Source organism: Solanum lycopersicum, chromosome 11 (genome assembly GCF_036512215.1).
Source record: "Solanum lycopersicum chromosome 11, SLM_r2.1".
Classification (NCBI taxonomy): Eukaryota; Viridiplantae; Streptophyta; class Magnoliopsida; order Solanales; family Solanaceae; genus Solanum; species Solanum lycopersicum.
In genome coordinates, this window is record NC_090810.1 from 41609361 (window position 1) to 41629581 (window position 20221).

Sequence of the window (20221 nt, forward strand, 5' to 3'; positions counted from 1 at the left end):
AAAAGTGTGGCCTGTGGGTAGAGGAGGCAAAACCAGTGGCCCATCGGAGTCTTCTATGTTATCATAGACTCTGTAGTATGCTTGGGGCCGTGGAGCGGGATTTTGTCCCCTCTGTTGGTGTTCACCCGGAGCATCGGGTAACAACTAACCATGAACATCAACCGGAGCTGGGATGTTCTGGTTCGGATCATCATCATTTATTCCCAAGTTTCTATTCATATTGCGCAGTGTACACTCTAATTCGTGATCGTAGGGAAACAAGGGTTCTCTTCCTCTCTGTGTATTTGGCATACAAGGAGTATAGTGCTGAAAAAAATTAAAAATAATAAAACAAAGTAAAATCAAGAAATAATCAACTAAACTATAGTAATAAGTTCAATTAATCTAAAATCTACCTTCCCCGGCAGTGGCGCCAAAATTTGATAAGCTCAAACTTACTTCTCAAATAAGAAGTAGAGTGGTCGTGTCAAGTAAATAACCCAACTAGTGAGGTTGGGATCATTCCCACGAGGTAAATAGTCTAGACTTAACTTCAACCTGTTATTACTATTAATTTGTCAATGACTTCCTTGGAAAGTAAAAACAATAAAAGGAGGGTTTCTATTTCTAAATGAATGAAAATAACTAACGCAATTAAAAGTGACACTTAACAGCTTTGAATGTTGGATTTTAATCAATTAATCCAAGTAACTAGGGCTTACGTGTTCCCCACAGGTTCATAACTTGATAATTCTAACTATAACAATTTTTTCCTAGTATCTTGCATGCAAAGTGATAAGTTATATATTTCTAAATCCTTGGTCCGGCATCTAGAAAATCTCACTCCGCACCTTGGTCCGGCTACGTGTGTTGCTATCATATCCCTTATCATTACCTCATATTAAGCATCGTATTCGATATTTGACTAAGTTATTACCTCGTACCAATCAATACTAGCCTATTAGATAGTATACAGTACATCTATGTTGATAATTCTTTTCCTATTATCTACCTCCTTGGTCCGGCAAGTAGCATTAAGGCGAGTTCTAACGATGGTCATCCGTTAAAAAGACTTCTAAGCGAAAGAATTATTAATACATGCAAGACACTATTCTAGAAATTTTATTTTAGCGAGGTTTTATCTCATTATTTGTCTATGGCCACAACCCTAGTTATGGAGTTTAGTTACCCATAGTCATAATCACAATATTCAAATATATTAAATAAGAATTCATGTACTTACTTTAATGAGAAAGAGTAAAATCCAAAAGTTTGCTTGATTAATCACCAATAATCACTTGCAAGAATCTCAAAATAATCAATAATCTCACAAAAAGTCTAATGATAATCAAGAATCTAACAATACAGTATCTACTAATATGGTGTCTAACAATACGGAGTCTAACAATGATCCAGAGTCTAACCCTAAAAACGAGGTTTTTCAAACTATTTATAGAAAATAAAAACCTAATTAAACAAGGACTCAATTTGCTGGAAATCTGCCAAAACGCGGCTTGGTCGACGGACCTCGAGACGGATCTTCGTGGTCACGAAGGACCGTCATGGACTCCGACATCCCATACTTGTGCAATTTCTTCTGCTTCTCTCTTCATTACCCTCGACAGCAAGTATGACGGACCGTTATAGGCATAACAGTGTGTCGAGGGTCTTCCTTCCAAAACACTTCAACTCTTGGAATATGGGTACTGGGATTACTTCTCTGAACTTCATGACGAACCTGCAGGACGGACCGTCATAGACACGACGGACCGTCACAAGCTTCGTAACCCCACACTTGGTAAGACTTCCCCATTTTCCTTCAGCAGCTGCACTACGCTGCCACCTACGGACCATCACAAGCACGACGAACCGTCTCAAGCTCCGGAGGTGGTCTCTTCTGCATTTCTTTGCTCAAAATCTCTGCATTCATCTTTGTACAGATTTCTTGCAAAACAAAGAGAAACTTATATAAAAATTAGCACAAAAAGGCATTTGGACACACTAAACATAAGGAAAAAGTATTAATAATACCATGAAACCACGGTATATCAGTAAATATGGTAACAAAAATAATATGAGTGGGCCCTATGTTCCACCTCAAAATTGTGAGGATATGTTTCAGAAAATGATGAGGAGGTTTGATGCTAGTGATGAGAACACTAAAGTGTTGAGGAGTGACTTAGCGAGTATTGGGCAAAAAGTTGATGCACATGAAATATCGATGAAGCATCTTGAGTTGCAAATGTCCCAATTTTCTTCGACAGTGAACCCATGCATACTGGGCACTCTTCCTAGCAATATTTTTCAAAATCTGAAAAATGATAGATATTGTATGGCAGTCACAACCGGAGGTGGTAACCAAACCATTAACCCACCGCAACCGTCTTATGTAGAAAATGTGATAAGAAGCGATGATGAGGTAGTGGAGGTTAGTGGTGAGTTAGAAGAAAAATGGGGAAAGAATCTGTGGTACCCTAAAATGTGACCCCCATGCCTAGACCACCACCTCCATTGCCACATAGGTTAGTAAAAAAGATCGAGGATAGAAAATACCAGCGTTTGATATAAGCTTTTGAACAAATTCTTGGTTATTTCAAGTTCATGAAATATATGGTCACTAAGAAAAGATCGGTTTGTTTTGAGGAGGAGGATAGAATGAAGCATTGTAGGGCTATTGCTACAAGGTCTATAGTGCAAAAGAAAGAAGATCCGGGTGACTTCATTATTCCATGTACAATCGGGTTATTACACTTTGCAAAAGCATTATGTGATCTTGGGGCAAGCATAAATCTCATGCCTTTCTCTATTTACAAGAACTTGGGTCTGGGTGACCCAAAGCCCACCGCGATGCGGCTACTGATGGTCGATTGAATGGTGAAGAGGCCTATTGGGATACTCCACGATGTGTTAGTAAAGGTGGAGTGATTCATATTTCTTGCCGATTTTAAGATTCTGGATTGTGAGGTTGATTTTTAGGTTCCTATTATTCTTGGGATGCCATTATTTTCTATGGGTAGAGCCTTGGTTGATATGGAGAAAGGGCAAACGAAATTTTGGTTGAACAATGAAAAATTGACTTTCAACATTTGTAGGTCCATGAGGCAGAGTGGTGAGATCCAATAGTATCTGCCATATCTTACAAGGTTCAATAGTCATCTTAGGTACAAATAGAAGAGCGTCTGGGTGTATAAGCACTAGCGGTAGTGATCATGAATTTTGATAGTGATTGCATTGATGATTATTGGTCATTGGTCGTAGCACTTCATCGAGGTGATGTTCGGTTTAAACCAAAGAAGTTGGAGTTAGATATGAAGCATCGCGAGTCTCCACCAGCGAAACCATCAATAGAGAACCTCCAAAAGTATAACCTAACGCTCTACCATCTCATCTGAGGTATGTATTCCTGGGAAAAAGTGACACTTTGACGGTAATTATTGCATAAGATTTGAATGTGCATCAAGTTTAGATTTTGGTGGATGTGTTAAAAAGGTTCAAAAGAGCTATTGGGTGGACTATTGCGGACATTGTTGGGATCCCTCCCGGGATTTGTTCACATAAAATCCAACTCATGCCCAATCATAAGCCAAGTATTGAGCACCAGAGACGTTTATGAAAGTGGTGGTAAAAAAGGAAATCACTAAGTGTTTAGTTGTTGGAGTGATATATCCAATCGTCGATAGTAGTTGGGTATGCCCTGTTCACTTTGTACCTAAGAAAGGGGGAATGAATGAGGTCCCCAATAAGAAAACTGAGCTTGTTCCAATGAGGCCGGTGACTGGATGGAGGGTATGTATGAATTATCAGAAATTAAATTCATCGACCGATAAGGACAATTTTCCTATGCCCTTCATGGATCAAATGTTGGATGGACTTGCAGGAAAGGGGTGGTACTGTTTTCTTGATGGCTATTCCAGTTATAATCAGATTTTTATTGCATCGAGAGATCAAGATAAAACAACTTTTACTTGTCGTTATGAGACCTTCACATTCAAGAGAATATCTTTTGGGTTATTTAATGCACCAACCATATTTCAGATATGTCAATTTTCTACAATATGGTTGAGGACACTATTGAGGTGTTTATGGATGATTTTTCAGTGGTTGGTGACTTCTCTTAGCGTGTTTTAGTCATTTGTCCGAGGTTTTTAAGAGGTGTGAAGATTGCAACCTTATGCTAAATTGGGAAAAATGTCACTTCATGGTGAAATAAGGTATTGTATTGGGTCATCTCATTTCAGATAAGGGTATAGAGTTTGATCAAGCCAAAGTTGAGGTGATAGAGCGACTTCGTCCACCTATCTCTGTAAAAGGTGTGAGAAGTTTTCTTGGGCATGTAGTCTTTTACCGGAGGTTCATCAAGGATTTTTCAAATATTGCACATCCTTTGTGCAAGTTGCTTGAGAAAAAGCATAAGTTTCGTTTTGATGAATCTTGTCTTAAGTTATTTGGTGAGTTGAAGGAAAAGTTGGTGTATGCACCTATCATCATTTCTACGAATTTGAGCAAGCCTTTTGAGGTGATGTGTGATGCGACTGGGGTTGCTCTTGGTGTGGTATTGGGACAAAGAAGGGGAAAAGTCTTTCATCCCATTTACTATCCTAGTAAAGACCTTAATGAAGCCCAAAAGAACTACACCGTGAGTGAATAAGAGCTCCTTGCTGTAGTCTTTTCTTTCAAGCAATTTCGCTCCTATTTGCTTGGCACGAGGGTTATAGTGCATACTGATCATTCTGCTTTAAGATATTTGATGGAAAAGAAGGATGCGAAACTGAGTTTGATTCACTGGGTATTACTATTGCAAGAATTTGACTTTGACGTGAAAGATAGAAAAGGGACTGAAAATCAAGCTGTTGATAACTTATCCCGATTAGAATACGAAGCAATGAGAGAGTTAGGTTAAAAGGCTGAAATTTATGATACTTTCTGTGATGAGCATGTACTGGCTGCCTCCCAAGACTTGATTCTATGGTTCGCAGATTTTGCAAATTATTTGTCTAGTGATATCGTCCCACTGGACTTGTCCTTTCATCAAAGTAAAAAGTTCATGCATAATGTGAAAAAGTTCTTTTAAGATGATCCATACTTATATAGGATTTGTGTTGATGGGCTTATTCGGCGTTGTGTATTGGAAGTTGAGATGTTGAGTGTTTTAGAGACATGACATTCTTCGCCTATAGGTGGGCATCATATTGGTATCCGGAATGCTCACAAGTTCTTGCAATGTGGCTACTGTTGGCCAACCATCCACAAAGATTCTCATGAGTTCGCCAAGGCATGTGATAGATGTCAAAGAGATGGTGCTATTTCGATAAACCAAGAGCTCCCTTTAAATCCAATTCTTGTGATTGAATTGTTTGTTGTGCGGGCCATTGACTTTATGGTCCCCTTAGTGAGTTATCATGGGATGAAGTACATTCTTATGGCAGTCGATTATGTGTCAAAATGGGTAGAAGCAATCGCACTTGAAAATAATGAAGGGAAGCGTGTCACCGCGTTCTTTAATAAGAACATATTTTCTAGAATTGGAACCCCAAGGGCTATTATCAGTGATGGTGTAACAAACCAAAAATTGATATGCTAAGTAATGCTTAATGTGACTAGAATGCCAACGATGAGACCAGGTTCACACGGATTGAAGCTCATAGAACCAGACCTCGAACCCTTTCTATATCCAAGACAACTAACTTGGTGAGTTAGTTGAGCTAGAAAAGGTTGGGTCCAACCATGTAGGGCTCTCAAATATGAAGATTTACTTGAAGGAATCTTTACCGGACTTTAAAAGGGAAAATCCTAGGCTTGGAGGGTCTAGGGGTAAAATGGTCTTTTTCAGGATAAGGGTAGTATCATAATTATCCTAAATATACAATTAATTATTTAATTAATAAGGTGGAGGGGAATTTCTAGGAGTGAGGGCCGAAATTGGGATCTTGAAGTGAAGTCTTGCTCCACCCAGGTTCGAACCTAGGTGGAAGCAATGAATTAAATTGTTTTTAATTTAAGTTTGTATGTTGATGTAATTAATTTATATTTTTTATTTATTATCGTATTTAAATAAAAGTAAATCATATTTTTAATAATTAAATAAAAATCTTATTTGACTAATTCCTAAATTAGACTCCTAACCCTAAGAAAACTCTTCTCTCCCACGCTCATCTCTATCGCACGTCTCTATCACTCTCACTCACGATTCTCTCTTCCAAATAACTTCAAAAAACATTAGGTAAACCAAATTTTTCAAATTTGAAGAACTCACAACGAAAATATAAGAAATTAAACGAAACTAAGCGCGTAGGCAAAGAGAAGTTTGTTCGTCGAGTTGGTGTTGACTTTGAGGGGATTTTGACATGATATTTCGGAGAAGATTTTGGGCAGCAAGTAGAGGTTTGAACGTCATAAAAGGTATGGGTTTTCTTACTCTTTGTCCCTTTCCTAAAAGACTCTTATGTCTCAGATGAATCTACTCGAAAACTAGGGTTGTTCCCTTTCTTGTCGAACTCCTTGTCCCTAGTATCCCTTTGGTCTCAATGTGAAATAAGTTAGAGATCATGTTGTTGGTATGTTTGCTGGTAGTTTAAGTATGAAATTTTATTTTTCTTGATAATGTGTTCTTGCTTATGTGTTTGGAATTATAAACATGATAAGTTATGTCAACCAAAAGTATGTGAAAAATGATATGTTTTTATGGTTGAACTTTATGGCGAATGAGGTGTAAAAGTGGTGTAAATTTTGCTGGATAAAATGGTAATTCTTGGATGAATAAAATAATAAAAATATTACACTTAAATCTGCACCAAATGATCCACGAAATGCCTTAAGAATTAACGTATGAATGATTATAAAAAGAAGATGAAAATAGTGAACAAATTTCCTGCATTTGGAAAGTTGGGTTCAGCCAAACAAAATTGTTAAAAATGCAATGAAAAATGAATGTAAAATAAGTGATATCACTAAGGATTGAACCCAAGACATCATTACACGAAATCTACAAAAAAGATCAACAAAAGATTAAGACAAGAATGGATTGGAAGAGGCTAAATTTCCAGCCTGTTGTATTTGTAGTCTCAGCCAAGTATTAAAAAAATGAGCTTCGTTTAAAAAAAATTAAAATGTGAGTCATTTGGGATTGAACCCATGACATCACTTAATGAAAATTTCATAACAATTTCGTAAGAATAATGCAAAGAAAAATAGATGTGGTGAGTGGGGATTGAACCCACAACCTCTTGAATGGATGAGAGTTAGGAGAAAAATAAAGAAGAAAATAAATGTGGAGAGTAGAGATTGAACTCACAACCTCTTGTATAGGTGAGAAATTTAATAGATAAGTTAAAAGAAAAATAATGAGCTTGTGGGGGATTTAACCCACAATCTCCTTCACTTAAACGAAAAAGGAGAGGACAAAAAGAAAGGAAATATTATGGGGTTGATGGGGATCCAACTACGGTCCCCAAAATTTTAAAAAAAAGTGATTTTCAAAGTTTAAAATAAGATTAAATGTTGTCCAAGGGATTCAAATTCGGGTTCCCTTTCCCAATTCCATATTGACACATAAGTCATACGTAAGTAAATATTTAATGAATGCTGCATCTAAAGATCAAAATCAATATCTAGGCATATATACAAGATGTGCAAGTCTTGTACAACATAATCTTGGGAAAATATGAATCACTTAGACAAACTATGAATGAAGGCCTGTGGCTTGTATGTATAGACTCATAAGTCTATCATACGTTTAAAAGTAAGTGAACCTAAGATGTATGTGATGAAATGATGTAACCCTAAAGGGTTAAGTAAGAGTGTGAAACACACTAAATGGCCAATTACATTGACGTATGATGAAGTAAACAATGAAATGATGAAATGAACAAAGAAATGATGAAATGAACAATGAAATGATGAAAACCTAGAAGGGTTAAGTAAGAGTGTGAAACACACTAAATGGCCAAGTGCATTGGCATATGATGAAATGAACATTCACGTAAAATCGGGTGAGTAATTATGAAGATAAAATCCGCTAATGTTAAAGAATTTGGTGACAACATGATATGAGGCTAATGTAAAAGATGAGAGAAATCTCAAATGAGCCTAAGTAAATGTTACAAAAACGTACTCACCTATGAGAGTGCAAAGCTAATAAAGAGACTAGTATCTATGAACACTCTAATGAAAGTATTGAGATTAACACACTTAATACTAATGATGAGAAGGGAAATCAGCTACTGATCTATAATGTCCTCATACTAGAAGCCAGCTACCATGACGTATGAGTTGAATGTAATGGAACTTTATACATCACCGATAGACTAGCTATGAGTGGTGATGCCTTCTTTCGGGAAGAGCGGAGGTTCACGTAACTCTCATGAGATGAGACTGTCCGGCATATGCGGTATGGGTCTCCTAATATCTCCTAGTCTTCAAACCTATACTGTCAATATAGGGATCTGGCGGGGTTCAATTCCCATGTACGCTACAATGTTTTGGGTCACTTTGGCAAGTAATTCCACCTCTTTTCGGTGTGGGGTTTCATGACACTGGATTTCATGATTCTCACATGATCTATGTCCGTTAAAGTTTAAGTTCCCCATGAATGAATGAGGCCAGCCTCAAATGATGCACATAATGAAATAAATGATACCAAGTCTTAGGATAGGATAATCAAGGGGTGAGATAGACTTATGTTTGACACTAGGTCATTCTTGATCATTGCACAACGAACCTTATGAAAATAATAAACTACATCATAGGTATAGCTGGTGTTTACACTAGACCATGAATGAAATAAAATAAAGTATGTATGAACAAACGAAGAAGACTCTGTGTTTGCTAAAGCAGACTCCCTAGTTGCGGTCCCATATGTTGAGACCTCATTTTTGGGAAGTCTCAATGTCAAGTCCATGATTCCAAGTTCTCATGGCATATGAACGAATGATATGAAAAATGTTGTGTGTTATATGCAATATGTTATATGTTATGTGCAAAATGTTATGTGTTGTGTGCAATATGATAAGTATGATGATGCATGTTACTCTCATGGCATGACTTTGCTAATACAAATTACTAAAGTTCACTCACTTTCCTGATCCAAATTTGAAAAGCTCACTAACTTTCCTAATCCCAATTTGGCAAGCCCACTGACTTGACTTTCCATAATCATATTTTTAGGAAAGAGATATTTTTAATCATGCATGTCCTTGGTGTGTGCTTGCATATACCAATACATCGTACAAGTGTGTACTAATCCCATACAACTCTACAATTTTTTGTGCAGGCACAGGTGGACACTAGAGCTACAGGTTGACGTTGTAACAATCTAGACGTGGAGCATTCACCCGGACTTGGTAAGACATCATGCTTTTGAGTATGCTTGCCCATTATATTCTAGATTAATTATAGGATTGAGATAGTTAAGTATGTTTCGCTAGCGTTTCTTTCCGCTTTTGTTCAGACATTGTATTGGTGCCATTTTGGCAGTATACATTTAATTCTATATTAAACTATTTCTTTCATTTGATAATCTTAATGTTAGATGTTTGATAATGAAAAATTATGAATCTAATAGAATGATTAGTATGTATGTTAAGAAACAAATAGTTGCAAATTTTCTGCTAAAATTAACCTAGACGAAGTAAGAATGATGTAAGTAGGCTTGTCTGTGACTTTTGAGAAGTCAACGACGCCGGTCTCTTCTGGGGTCTAGACTCCGGTCGTGAAAAAGTTGGTATCAGAGTATTAGGTTTAATTCCGTGGATAATAAGTTCACATCAACCACATTGAGTAGTTTCTAAGTCATGGTAGTGAAGTGCACCACTATCTTGGATTAGAGACTGCATGATGCGTAGGAAAATTTCCCTTTTTCTAATATTATCGTGCCTTCTCTAATGTATGATTTCTTGGTGTTAAGAGCGTATCTAACATCAACTCTTGAAGTTTCCAAAAGATGAATACAAGGAGAAAAAAAGGAGAAGAGATTGGAGGATTAGCTGCTCGAGTAATTTAGGTTCCTTCCCAGGCTCCAGCTACTGGAATAGAGATTCTTGTTAACCCAGATGGGTTGACGGATGGAGAAGTAAGGATAACTTTTGTACAGATGGCCCAAGCTAGTACTTTACAAGCTCAGGTTATTGGGTTTGATTGATGTGGAGAACTCTAAGTTTGCATCCTACCAGTTAAGGGATGTAGCTCAATCCTGGTATAAAGTGTGGCAGGATAGCAGGTCCTTAGAAAGAGGTCCTATTACCTGGGATATTTTAAAGATAGCTTTTCTAGAGTGGTTATTTCCTAGATAGATGAAGGAGGCTAAGGTTGAGAAATTCATCAGCCTTAAGCAGGGCTCGATGTCAGTCAGGGATTACTCCCTTAAGTTTGTAAAACATTACAAATCAGGAGACTACACCTTGCAGGAAGTGTCTCAAACTACATGGAGGAGAGTGCATCATGGGAACTAACGCTTGTTACAATTATGGCAAACCGGGTCACATGGTGAAGGATTGTCCGGTTAGGAGAAGTCAAGAACAAGGGAAGGAGAGAGTTCAGTCTGATGGTCCAAGTGAAGAGGCTCCAAGGAGGCAACAATTCTTCGCACTCAAGTCTGGGGGTGCAAGGGAAAGCACCTTTGGTGAAGTCTCGGGTGAGTAGCCTTTATTAGTCCTTCAAGTATTTTACAGTGTATGGTGTGTATGCACTAGTATGAGGTTAGTATGTTTTAGGCATCATGTTGGTTGGTGTTTTGTATGATTTATATGTTTACTTATGTTGTACGCTTTGATGAGACTAGTTTAGGAAAGAGTTCCTTAGTATATGAATGTGAAACTACTAGTAGGTTTCAAGGATGTGCACCATCATGTTAATATGTGAATCAGATATTCACCAACGGAGAGTATTGGATTACCTATGCATGCCTACATTCTATAGATGACTTACTTATTGTTAGTAAAGAGTAGTGTCATTCTGGGATGAATGTTCCTAAGGGGGGATAATGTTACAACCCTAAAAATTGATATGCTAATGCTTAATTTGTCTAGAATGTCCACGATTAGATCGAGTTCACACGGATTAATGGGCATAGAACCAGACATCAGAACCCATTCTACATCAAATCCAACTAACTTGGGGAGTTATTTGATCTAGGAAATGTTGGGTCCAACCATGTAGGGCTCTCGAATACGAAGATTTACTTGAAGGAGTTTTTACCGGACTTAAAAAGGGAAAATCTTAGGTTTGGAGGGTCTAGGGGTAAAATGGTCTTTTTCAAGATAAGGGTAGTATCGTAATTACCATAAAAATATAATTAATTAATAAGGTGGAGGGGAATTTTTGGGAGAGAGGACCGAAATTGGGCTCTTGAAATGAAGTCTTGCTCCAAAATGGTTTTAACCAAGGTGGAAGCAATGAATTAAATTGTTTTTAATTTATGTTGGTAAATTGATGTAATTAATTTATATTTATTCTTTCTTAGCTTATTTTAAATAAAATCAAATCTTATTTTTAATAATTAAATAAAAACCTTATTTGACTAAATCCTAAACTAGACTCCTAATCCTAAGAAAACTCTTCTCTCCCACGCTCATATCTCTCATGTCTCTATAACTCCCACTCATGATTCTCTCTGCCAGATAACTTCAAAAATAGTAGGTAAACTAAAGTTCTTCACACTTGAATAACTCACAATGAAAATATATGAAAACAAACGAAATCAATCACGTAGGCAAAGAGAACTTTGTTCGTCGAGTTGGTGTTGACTTTGAGGGGATTTGGACGTTAATTTTTTGTGAATATTTTGGGAAGAAAGTCGAGGTTTGAACTTCATAAAAGGTATGGGTTTTCTTACTCTTGGTCCTTTCCCAAAAGAGCCTTAAGGCTCAGATGAATCTACTCAAAAACTAGGGTTGTTCCCGTTCTTGTCGAAGTCCTTGTCCCTAGTAACCCTTTGATCTCAATGTGAAAAAGGTTAGAAATCATGTTGTTGGTATATTTTCTGGTATTTTAAGTATGAAATTTTATTTTTCTTTATAATGTGTACTTGATTATGTGTTTGGAATTGTAAGCATGTTAATTTATGTTAACCGAAAGTATGTGAAAAATGATATATTGTTATGGTTGAATTTTATGTGAGGATGTTTGTGTAAATCGTGAGGTGTAAAAGTGGTGTAATATTGCTGGATGAAATGGTAATTCTTGGCTGAATGTAATCATAAAACTATTACACTTAAAGATTCACCGAATGATCCACGCATGCCTTAAGAATTAACGTATGATTAATGATAAAAAGAAGATGAAAATAGTGAACAAATTTCCAGCATTTGGTAGGTTGGGTTCAGCCAAACAAGATGGTACAAAATGCAATGAAAAATGAATGTAAAATAAGTGAGATCAATAAGTATTGAACTTAAGACATCATTACATGTAATCTACAAAAAAAATCAACAAAAGATTAAGACAAAAATGGATTGGTAGACACTAAATTTCCAGCCTACTGGAAATTGTAGTCTCAGCAAACTTTTAAAAAAAATGAGCTTCGTTTAAATTTTTTTTTAATGTGAGGTCATTGGGGATTGAACCCATGAAATCACTAAATGAAAATTTCATAAAAATTTCGCGAGAAAAATTCAAGGAAAATAGATGTGGTGAGTGGGTATCGAACCTACAACCTCTTTAATGGATGAGAGAGTTAGGACAAAAATAAAGGAGAAAATAAATGCGGAGAATGGGGATTGAACCCACAACCTATTGGATAGGTGAGAAATTTAAGAGATAAATTAAAAGAAAAATAATGATCATTTGGGGGAATGGACCAAGAACCTCTTAGACTTTAAAAAAAAGAGAGGAAATATTATGGGGTTGATGGGGATCAAACTAGGGTCCCCAAATCTGAAAAATGCGATTATCAAATTTAAAATAAGATTAAGTGTTGTCTCTTTCAAATATGGGTTCCCTTGCCCAATTTTGTATTGACACATAAGTCATACGTAAGTAAATATTTAAAGAATGCTGCATATCTAAAGATCGAAATCAGTATCTTGTACCACATAATCCTGGGTAAATATGAGTCACTTTGACAAACTATGAATGAAGACCCATGGCTTGTATGTATAGACTCATAAGTCTATCATACGTTTAAAAGTAAGTGAACCTAAGATGTATGTGATGAAATAATGTAACCCTAAAAAGGTTATGTAAGAGTGTAAAATACACTAAATGGCCAAGTGCATTGGCGTATTATGAAATGAAAAATTAAATGATGAAATGAACAAAGAAATGATGAAATGAAAAAAGAAATGATGAAATGAACAATGAAATGATGAAACCCTAGAAGGGTTAAGTAAGAGTGTGAAACACACTAAATGTCCAAGTGCATTGGCATATGATGAAATGAACACTCACGTAAAATGGGGTGAGTAATTATGATGAGAAAATAAGCTAATGTTAATGAATGTGGTGACAACATGATATGAGGCTAATATAAAAGATGAGAGAAATCTCAAATGAGCCTAAGTAAATGTTACCAAAACGTACTCACCTATGAGAGTATAAAGTTAATGAAGATACTAATATCTATGAACACTCTAATGAAAGTATTGAGATTAACACAGTTAATACTAATGATTGGATGAGAAATCATCTATTGAGCTATGATGCCCTCATACTAGAAGCCAGCTTCCATGACGTATGAGTTGAATGTAATGGAACTTTATATATCACTGACAGACTATCTATGAGCGGTGATACCTTCTTTCGGGAAGGGAGGAGGGTCACGTAACTCTCATGAGATGAGACTGTCCTGCATGGAGGGTATGGGTCTCCTTATATCTCCTAGACTTCTAACCTATACTGCCAATACAGGGATCTGGTGGGGTTCAATTCCCATGTACGCTAGTTTATTTTGGATCACTTTGGCCGGTGATTCCACCTATTTTTGGTGTCGAGTTTCATGAAACTGATTTCATGATGCTCACATAATCTATGTTGGTTAAAGTTAAAGTTCCCGATAAATGAAGGAGTCCAGCCTCAAATGATGCTCAAAATGAAATGAATGATACTAAAGGTCTTAGGATAGGATAATCAAGGGGTGAGCTAGACTTAAGTAATGGCAGTAGGTCATTCTTGATCATTGCACAGCAAACCTTATGAAAATAATAAACTACATCATAGGTATAGCTGGTGTTTACACTAGACCATGAATGAAATAAAATAAAGTACGTATGAACAAACGAAGATGACTCTGTGTTTGCTAAAGCAGACTCCCTAGTTGTGGTCCCATATGTTGAGACCTCATTTTTGGGAAGTCTTAATGTCAAGTCCATGATTCCAAGATCTCATGGCATATGAATGAATGAATATGAAAAATGTTATGTACTATATGCAATATGTTATATGCTATGTGCAACATGTTATGCGGTGTGTGCAATATGATAAGTATGATGATGCATGTTACTCTCATGCCATGACTTTTCCAATCCAAATTAGGAAAGTTCACTCCCTTTCCTATCTAAATTTGGAAATCTCACTAACTTTCCTAATATCAATTTGGCAAGTCCAATGACTTGACTTTCCACAAAAATGTTTTTAGGAAATAGTTGTTCTTAATCATGCTTGTCATTGGTGTGTGTTTGAATATACCCACACTTAGTACAAGTATGTACTAATCACATACAACTCTACAATTATAGGTGCAGACACGGGTGGGCGCTAGAGCTATAGGTTGACGCTGAAACTATCCGGACATGGAGCATTCATCCGGACTTGGTAGGCCCTCATGCTTTCGAGGATGCGTGCCCACTATATACTAGATTAGTTATAGGATTGAGCTAGTGGAGTACGTCTGCTAGCATTTCTTTCCGCTTTTTTTCAGACACTGTATTGGTGCCATTTTTGCAAGTGTACATTTAATTCAATATTAAGTTATTCCTTTCATTTGATGATCTTAATGTTAGATGTTTGATGATGAAAAATTATGAATATAGTAGAATGATTAGGATGTATGTTAATAAACAAAAAGTTTCAAATTTTATGCTAAAATTAACCTAGACGAAGTAAGAATGACGTAAGTAGGATTGTCTGCGACCGCTGAGAGGTCAACAACGCCGGTCTCCTCTGGGGTCTAGACTCCAGTCGTGACAGATGGGGGATCCCACTTTTGTAACAAACTATTTAAGGGATTATTGGAAAAATATGAGGTTCGCCAGAATGTGGACACACTTTACCATCCTCAAACTAGTGGGCAAGTTGAGGTGTCAAATAGGGAGATTAAGCAAATTTTTAAAATAACGGTGAATGCTAGTAGAACGGATTGGTCAAGGAGGCTTGATGACGCTCTTTGGGCTTACCGGACAGCATACAGGACTCCCATTGGTATATCCGCATAACAACTTGTATATGGCAAGGCTTGTCACTTCCCGGTTGAATTAGAGCATAAGACCATGTGGGCAATGAAGAAGTTGAAAATGGATTGGAATGAGGCTGCATAACATCGGTTAAACGGATTGAATATGCTTGATGAATTTCACTTAAAGGCATATGAAAGTTCAGCCCTCTACAAAGAAAATATGAAGAAGTATTATGACCAAAAGATTGAGAAGCACGATTTTTTGGTTGGGGATTCGGTGCTTGTGTTCAATTCTAGGCTCTGTTTGTTTCTGGGAAAACTCAAGTCCAAGTGGACTAGTCCCTATTTAATCACCCAACTATTCCATCATGGTGTGGTTGAGTTAAAGAACAAGGAGGATGTGAGGTTCAAGGTAAACGGGCAGTGAATCAAAATCTATTTAGGGAAAGCTGAAAGGACAAATTAAGTGATCGAGGCATACCATCTTGAAAAAGTCTGGGTAATCAAGAGTCCTCTGTCGTGCCGCGACGTTAAATCAAGCACTGATTAGGAGGCAACCCAATATGTATCCTCTACCTAACTATAGGTTTTTCATGATTTTCTAGGTATAGTTGCATTATTTTTTCTTTTAATACTTCTGTCACGTCTGAATGTTCCTTTATTTTTCTTTAGAAGTGTTGGCTAGAGCGTAGAGCAGGGTCCTTGTCAAAAGTGTCTAGAAAACACAAAAAGATAATCTTAATAAGTGTTAAATATGCAGGGACCAAATCATCGGAAATCTGCAGAAAATTTGTCTAGTGCACCCATCCACAGACTCATCAACAGACCGTCATCCCTTCGACACACCGTCGTTACGATCCATCCTGCCTAGTTATGTTTTTTAAATTTTTTATGTTAGGGAACTGTCGATGGAGTGGTCGACGGACCGTCGACAAACTTATGGTCAGTAGACGGGGAATCATCGATCCCTCACCCACTAACCCGACCCAACCCGTCCGGCTACATATTAAAAGTTTGTAAACTCTTCAGTTACATACCTCTTCACATAACCACCATGATTGTTTCTCTCCCTATTTCCTCTCATTTTCCCTCACTTCCTAACTCATTCACTCCCATTCCATCATCATACTTCCCCTACTTCCACAAAATCCAGTCTTTCCCTAAATCTTCCATCTTCTTCAGTCTCTTTGTCGGTCGTTGTTCGTGGTAGTTGTTGTTGTTGTTCAACTACTAGTGTCCATACTCTTATTCCTCTAATACAATTGTGAGGTATGTTGTTCTGATCTACTAAGATTAACTTTTGTTAATATTCCTGATTACCGTGATATCTAACTTTTTAGGTACTTAATTTTGGACCATTTTGCATGTTAAACTTACACACAAAAGTCCTAAGTCCCTTAGAACACTGAAATTGAAATGGATAGGTGTATTATTAAAAAAATAATGTGTGTTTGAATGATTGTGTTCCTGACTTAGGGTTTGATAGGTTGTCGAAAATGCATGTTAAAAATAGGAAAATTCATGCCCTACGAATGATGGGATGCTGGGTAAATGTAGAGTAAACTCAGGCATTATAAGACTACTTCCAATTAGTATGATAGGGTACCAAATTAGATGTAAAACTATGTTCCCTTAAGGTCAATACGAGACCCCGTCGACAGATTTAACCCGCACATCCCGAGTTTACTCTAAGTATCCATCGATGGACCCTTATGACAGTCTATCATCCCTTCGACGGTCCGTACTGCACAACCGTCAATGGTGTCAGAACCTTTGCTTCTGATTTTTTATAAAATTAATGTAAGTGTCCATCGATGGACCCTTATGACGGACCATCGTTCCTTCAATGGTCCATCCTGCACAACCGTCGACGGTGTCAGAACCTTTGTTGTTTATGTTTTTTTTATAATTTCTTCTAAGTGTCTCGCGATGAACCCTCATGACGGACCATCGTGCCTTCGACAGACTGTCGATTGGTCCATCCTGCACTCTGTAATTCTGCGCTGTCATTCCTTTTCTATGTTTTGCTGCTTCCACTAGTACTAACTACTTCTCTCTGCAGGTACAAATGGATCTTAAACACAATAATGTCTACTCACGAGGGCGTTACAAGTCAGTCGCCACGTCAAATCGGCTTATCAATGGATCAAATGATGAGCATGACCCATAGTACGTTCCACCAGGCACCCGCACTCCTACCCATATTGCCTCCAAGTTTGACGAGGAGTTCATACTGACCGGCACACCTTCTGGGTTGACTACACAGTCTGAGGGAGCATCTAGCTCCGTTAAGGCATCCGGTTATGAGGAATCCTCCGGCTCTATAGAGTCTTATGGATTGGATGAGGCTTATGATTCTACCTCGTCTTATGAGGCTACTAGTTCTGAATCTACTCCAGCACCCCAGACTAACGTACTTGCTCCGATTGATGATCAGACAAACCGGTGGTGTGTCGATTGGCAGTACCAAATCTACATCGATGCCAAGAATCCCAATGACAAGGGAGTCATGAGCCGGACCCTGACACTTGAGCGGCGGGTTCTCACGGGGAGTCTTTCCACTATGCCGGCCATTCATGAGTTATTCACCCAATATCGTTTGATGTGGACGGATCGAGATATAGGCCTCTATAGAGAGGAGATAGTGCGAGAGTTTTACGCCTCTTATGCAGCGACTCTCCGATCTCAGCTAGGTAGGCGGTCAGCCCCCATCAAACATGCACCGTTGGAGTACGTTCTAGTCCACAGCAAGCGGGTTGACATTTTCTTATAGGACATCTGCAGATTTATCTATGGCGCGGATTTTGATGCCACCTAGACTCGTCTCATGCCGAGTTTGACTATCGGTGGAAATTGATCAAAGATGGTCGATTCCAGCTTGAGACAGAGGTGAGAAAGAACACCAAGTTATGGATTGCACAGTACCTATGTGTAGATAGTAAGGTTGCCGATTTGGCGAGAGCCCAAGGGGAGTATCGAGAAGGCCAACCTCACCTTCACAACCAAGTTCCTTTGGCTATTGATCTGACACTGCCTTTCACCAACGGCAACTCATAATATTGTCACCAGGGATTGTGAAGTTTTGATGGTTTCCATGATTGCAGGGTTCAAGGTGGACTTCGCATGGCTATTACAGGCGGTGATGCATGAGAGGTCCTTTAAGGCCACTACTACTTACCCATTCCTGTGCATGGTTTTTGCATTGTGAAGGTCTCCAGGAGTGCCCGTGTGGCACATTGACATTATCAAGACCCCGCCTGGCCAAGTTGATATCGGTCTCATCTAGGATGAGGCCAATGAGTTTGTTCCCAATAGAAGGTCGCGTATAAAGTTGCAGCCTCTAGGTGACAACCTGAAAGCCACGGTGGAGCAGGCCCAAGAGGATAATCTGGCTACATCAGAGACTACCGACACCACTCCAGTCAAGTCTAACCCGGGTGGTAGCATCGCTCCGAGATCCTCCTTCTCTATCCCATATGCTACACTGGTCCCGCTTGCTAAGGTCCAGAAACTAGAGGCCCAAATGGTCACACTTCTGCATCACATCCAGCCTTGGATACAGAGGTCCATTGCTAATGTAGAAGAGCGTATAGAAAGAAAGATAGCCCAGCACACTAAGCGGAAGATCATGGAGGTCCACCAGCATTTGGACGCATTTGAGTTGCGGGTTCTCGCTCAACCAGCCCCTATAGTGGATGTGACAACTCTGCAGGATGCTATGGAGAGTCTGAAGCCAACTTGGACACTATACTGGAGGCTCGGGTGCCTAAGTCTGAGGCTCCTTCTACATAGACTGTTGAGGACACGGTGATGGCTGCCCCATTGGAAACTAATGATGTTCCACCACACCAACCACGAGAGCGTGCCAATAGCCACCGTACTAGAGTTGGAGCTTGCAAGGAGAGCCTCGCTGATTGATGAGGAGGCCCATCAGTTGAGGGTTATCGAGGTGGCTACTGAGGCGTCTAGTTCCAAAGTTGTAGAGGCCTAGAGGAGCACTACTGATGGTGGTATCATTGATGACGACACTATGATGGTGTCCCTACTTTAGAGGGATCAGGTTCCGGTAAACCGAACCCGCTAGCTTATTGATCATCGGCATTTTGCGCCTCAGGTTTGCTTCACCTACCACTCGATCTTATATACTTTTATGCATTGGGGAAAATTGCATGTCTTTTTGTTAAGGGTGGGGTAAATGGAAAGTGAGTGCTAGGGTAAAGTCTGAGTAGTTCGACTCACAATCCTCTCTTAGGGTTTTCTTGCATGTGTTCTTTTTCCCCAAGAGACTGGTTATTTTATTATTGAACCGGCATGTTGGTATCTTTTATACATAGTATAGAAATGGAATCTGAAGCATGACGACTAAACAAAATGATATCCTGATTTAAATAAATGATGCATTACTAGGCATAGTAACTAATGAATGTCTGGCTCTAAGCATGACATAGAAATACACCACTGCATGACCCTAAATCTAAAACTCGAACTTGGTTTCTGATAATTTGGTAGAGTAATGAGATATCAAGTCAGTGTGAGGATAACTTGAATATTCCACCATTGGTACTGAGCTAGAACTTGCTTGGTTAGTCCTGGTAAAAGTAAGTCGTAACAGACAATTAGGAAAGGATCATAAGCCCTTGTTCAATATAGCCAATATTTATCCTAAATATCATAAAACCGAATGAAATTAATCCCTTCTTAATCCAAATGATTTGAGCTTAAAATTGACCTTTCTTTTTCACCCCAACTGATATTTTATGGGAACAACGTGTTGGCCCTGGTCCCTCTCTGGACATGTGCACCTCAGGTTATGCCAAAAGCATAAGTTGAAGATGTCTAATGTAGAAAACAACCTTGTCGTGGCCCTGACCCAACTTTGGATATTGTATACCTTTACTCATGGAAACGCCATGAGTTGAG

At 38.4% G+C, this 20221-nt stretch overlaps 1 protein-coding gene across 1 annotated transcript; it reads left to right on the forward strand.

The window, feature by feature from the left end:
• Positions 1-2104: 2104 nt before the first annotated feature.
• On the forward strand, positions 2105-19112 carry LOC138339412 (uncharacterized). The gene is made up of 10 exons (XM_069291008.1): positions 2105-2414; positions 4218-4615; positions 4736-4874; positions 5157-5533; positions 9989-10096; positions 10363-10606; positions 17485-17994; positions 18120-18347; positions 18406-18494; positions 18588-19112. The coding sequence occupies exons 1-10, from the start codon at positions 2105-2107 to the stop codon at positions 19110-19112; spliced, it is 2928 nt and encodes a 975-aa protein (XP_069147109.1).
• Positions 19113-20221: the final 1109 nt, after the last annotated feature.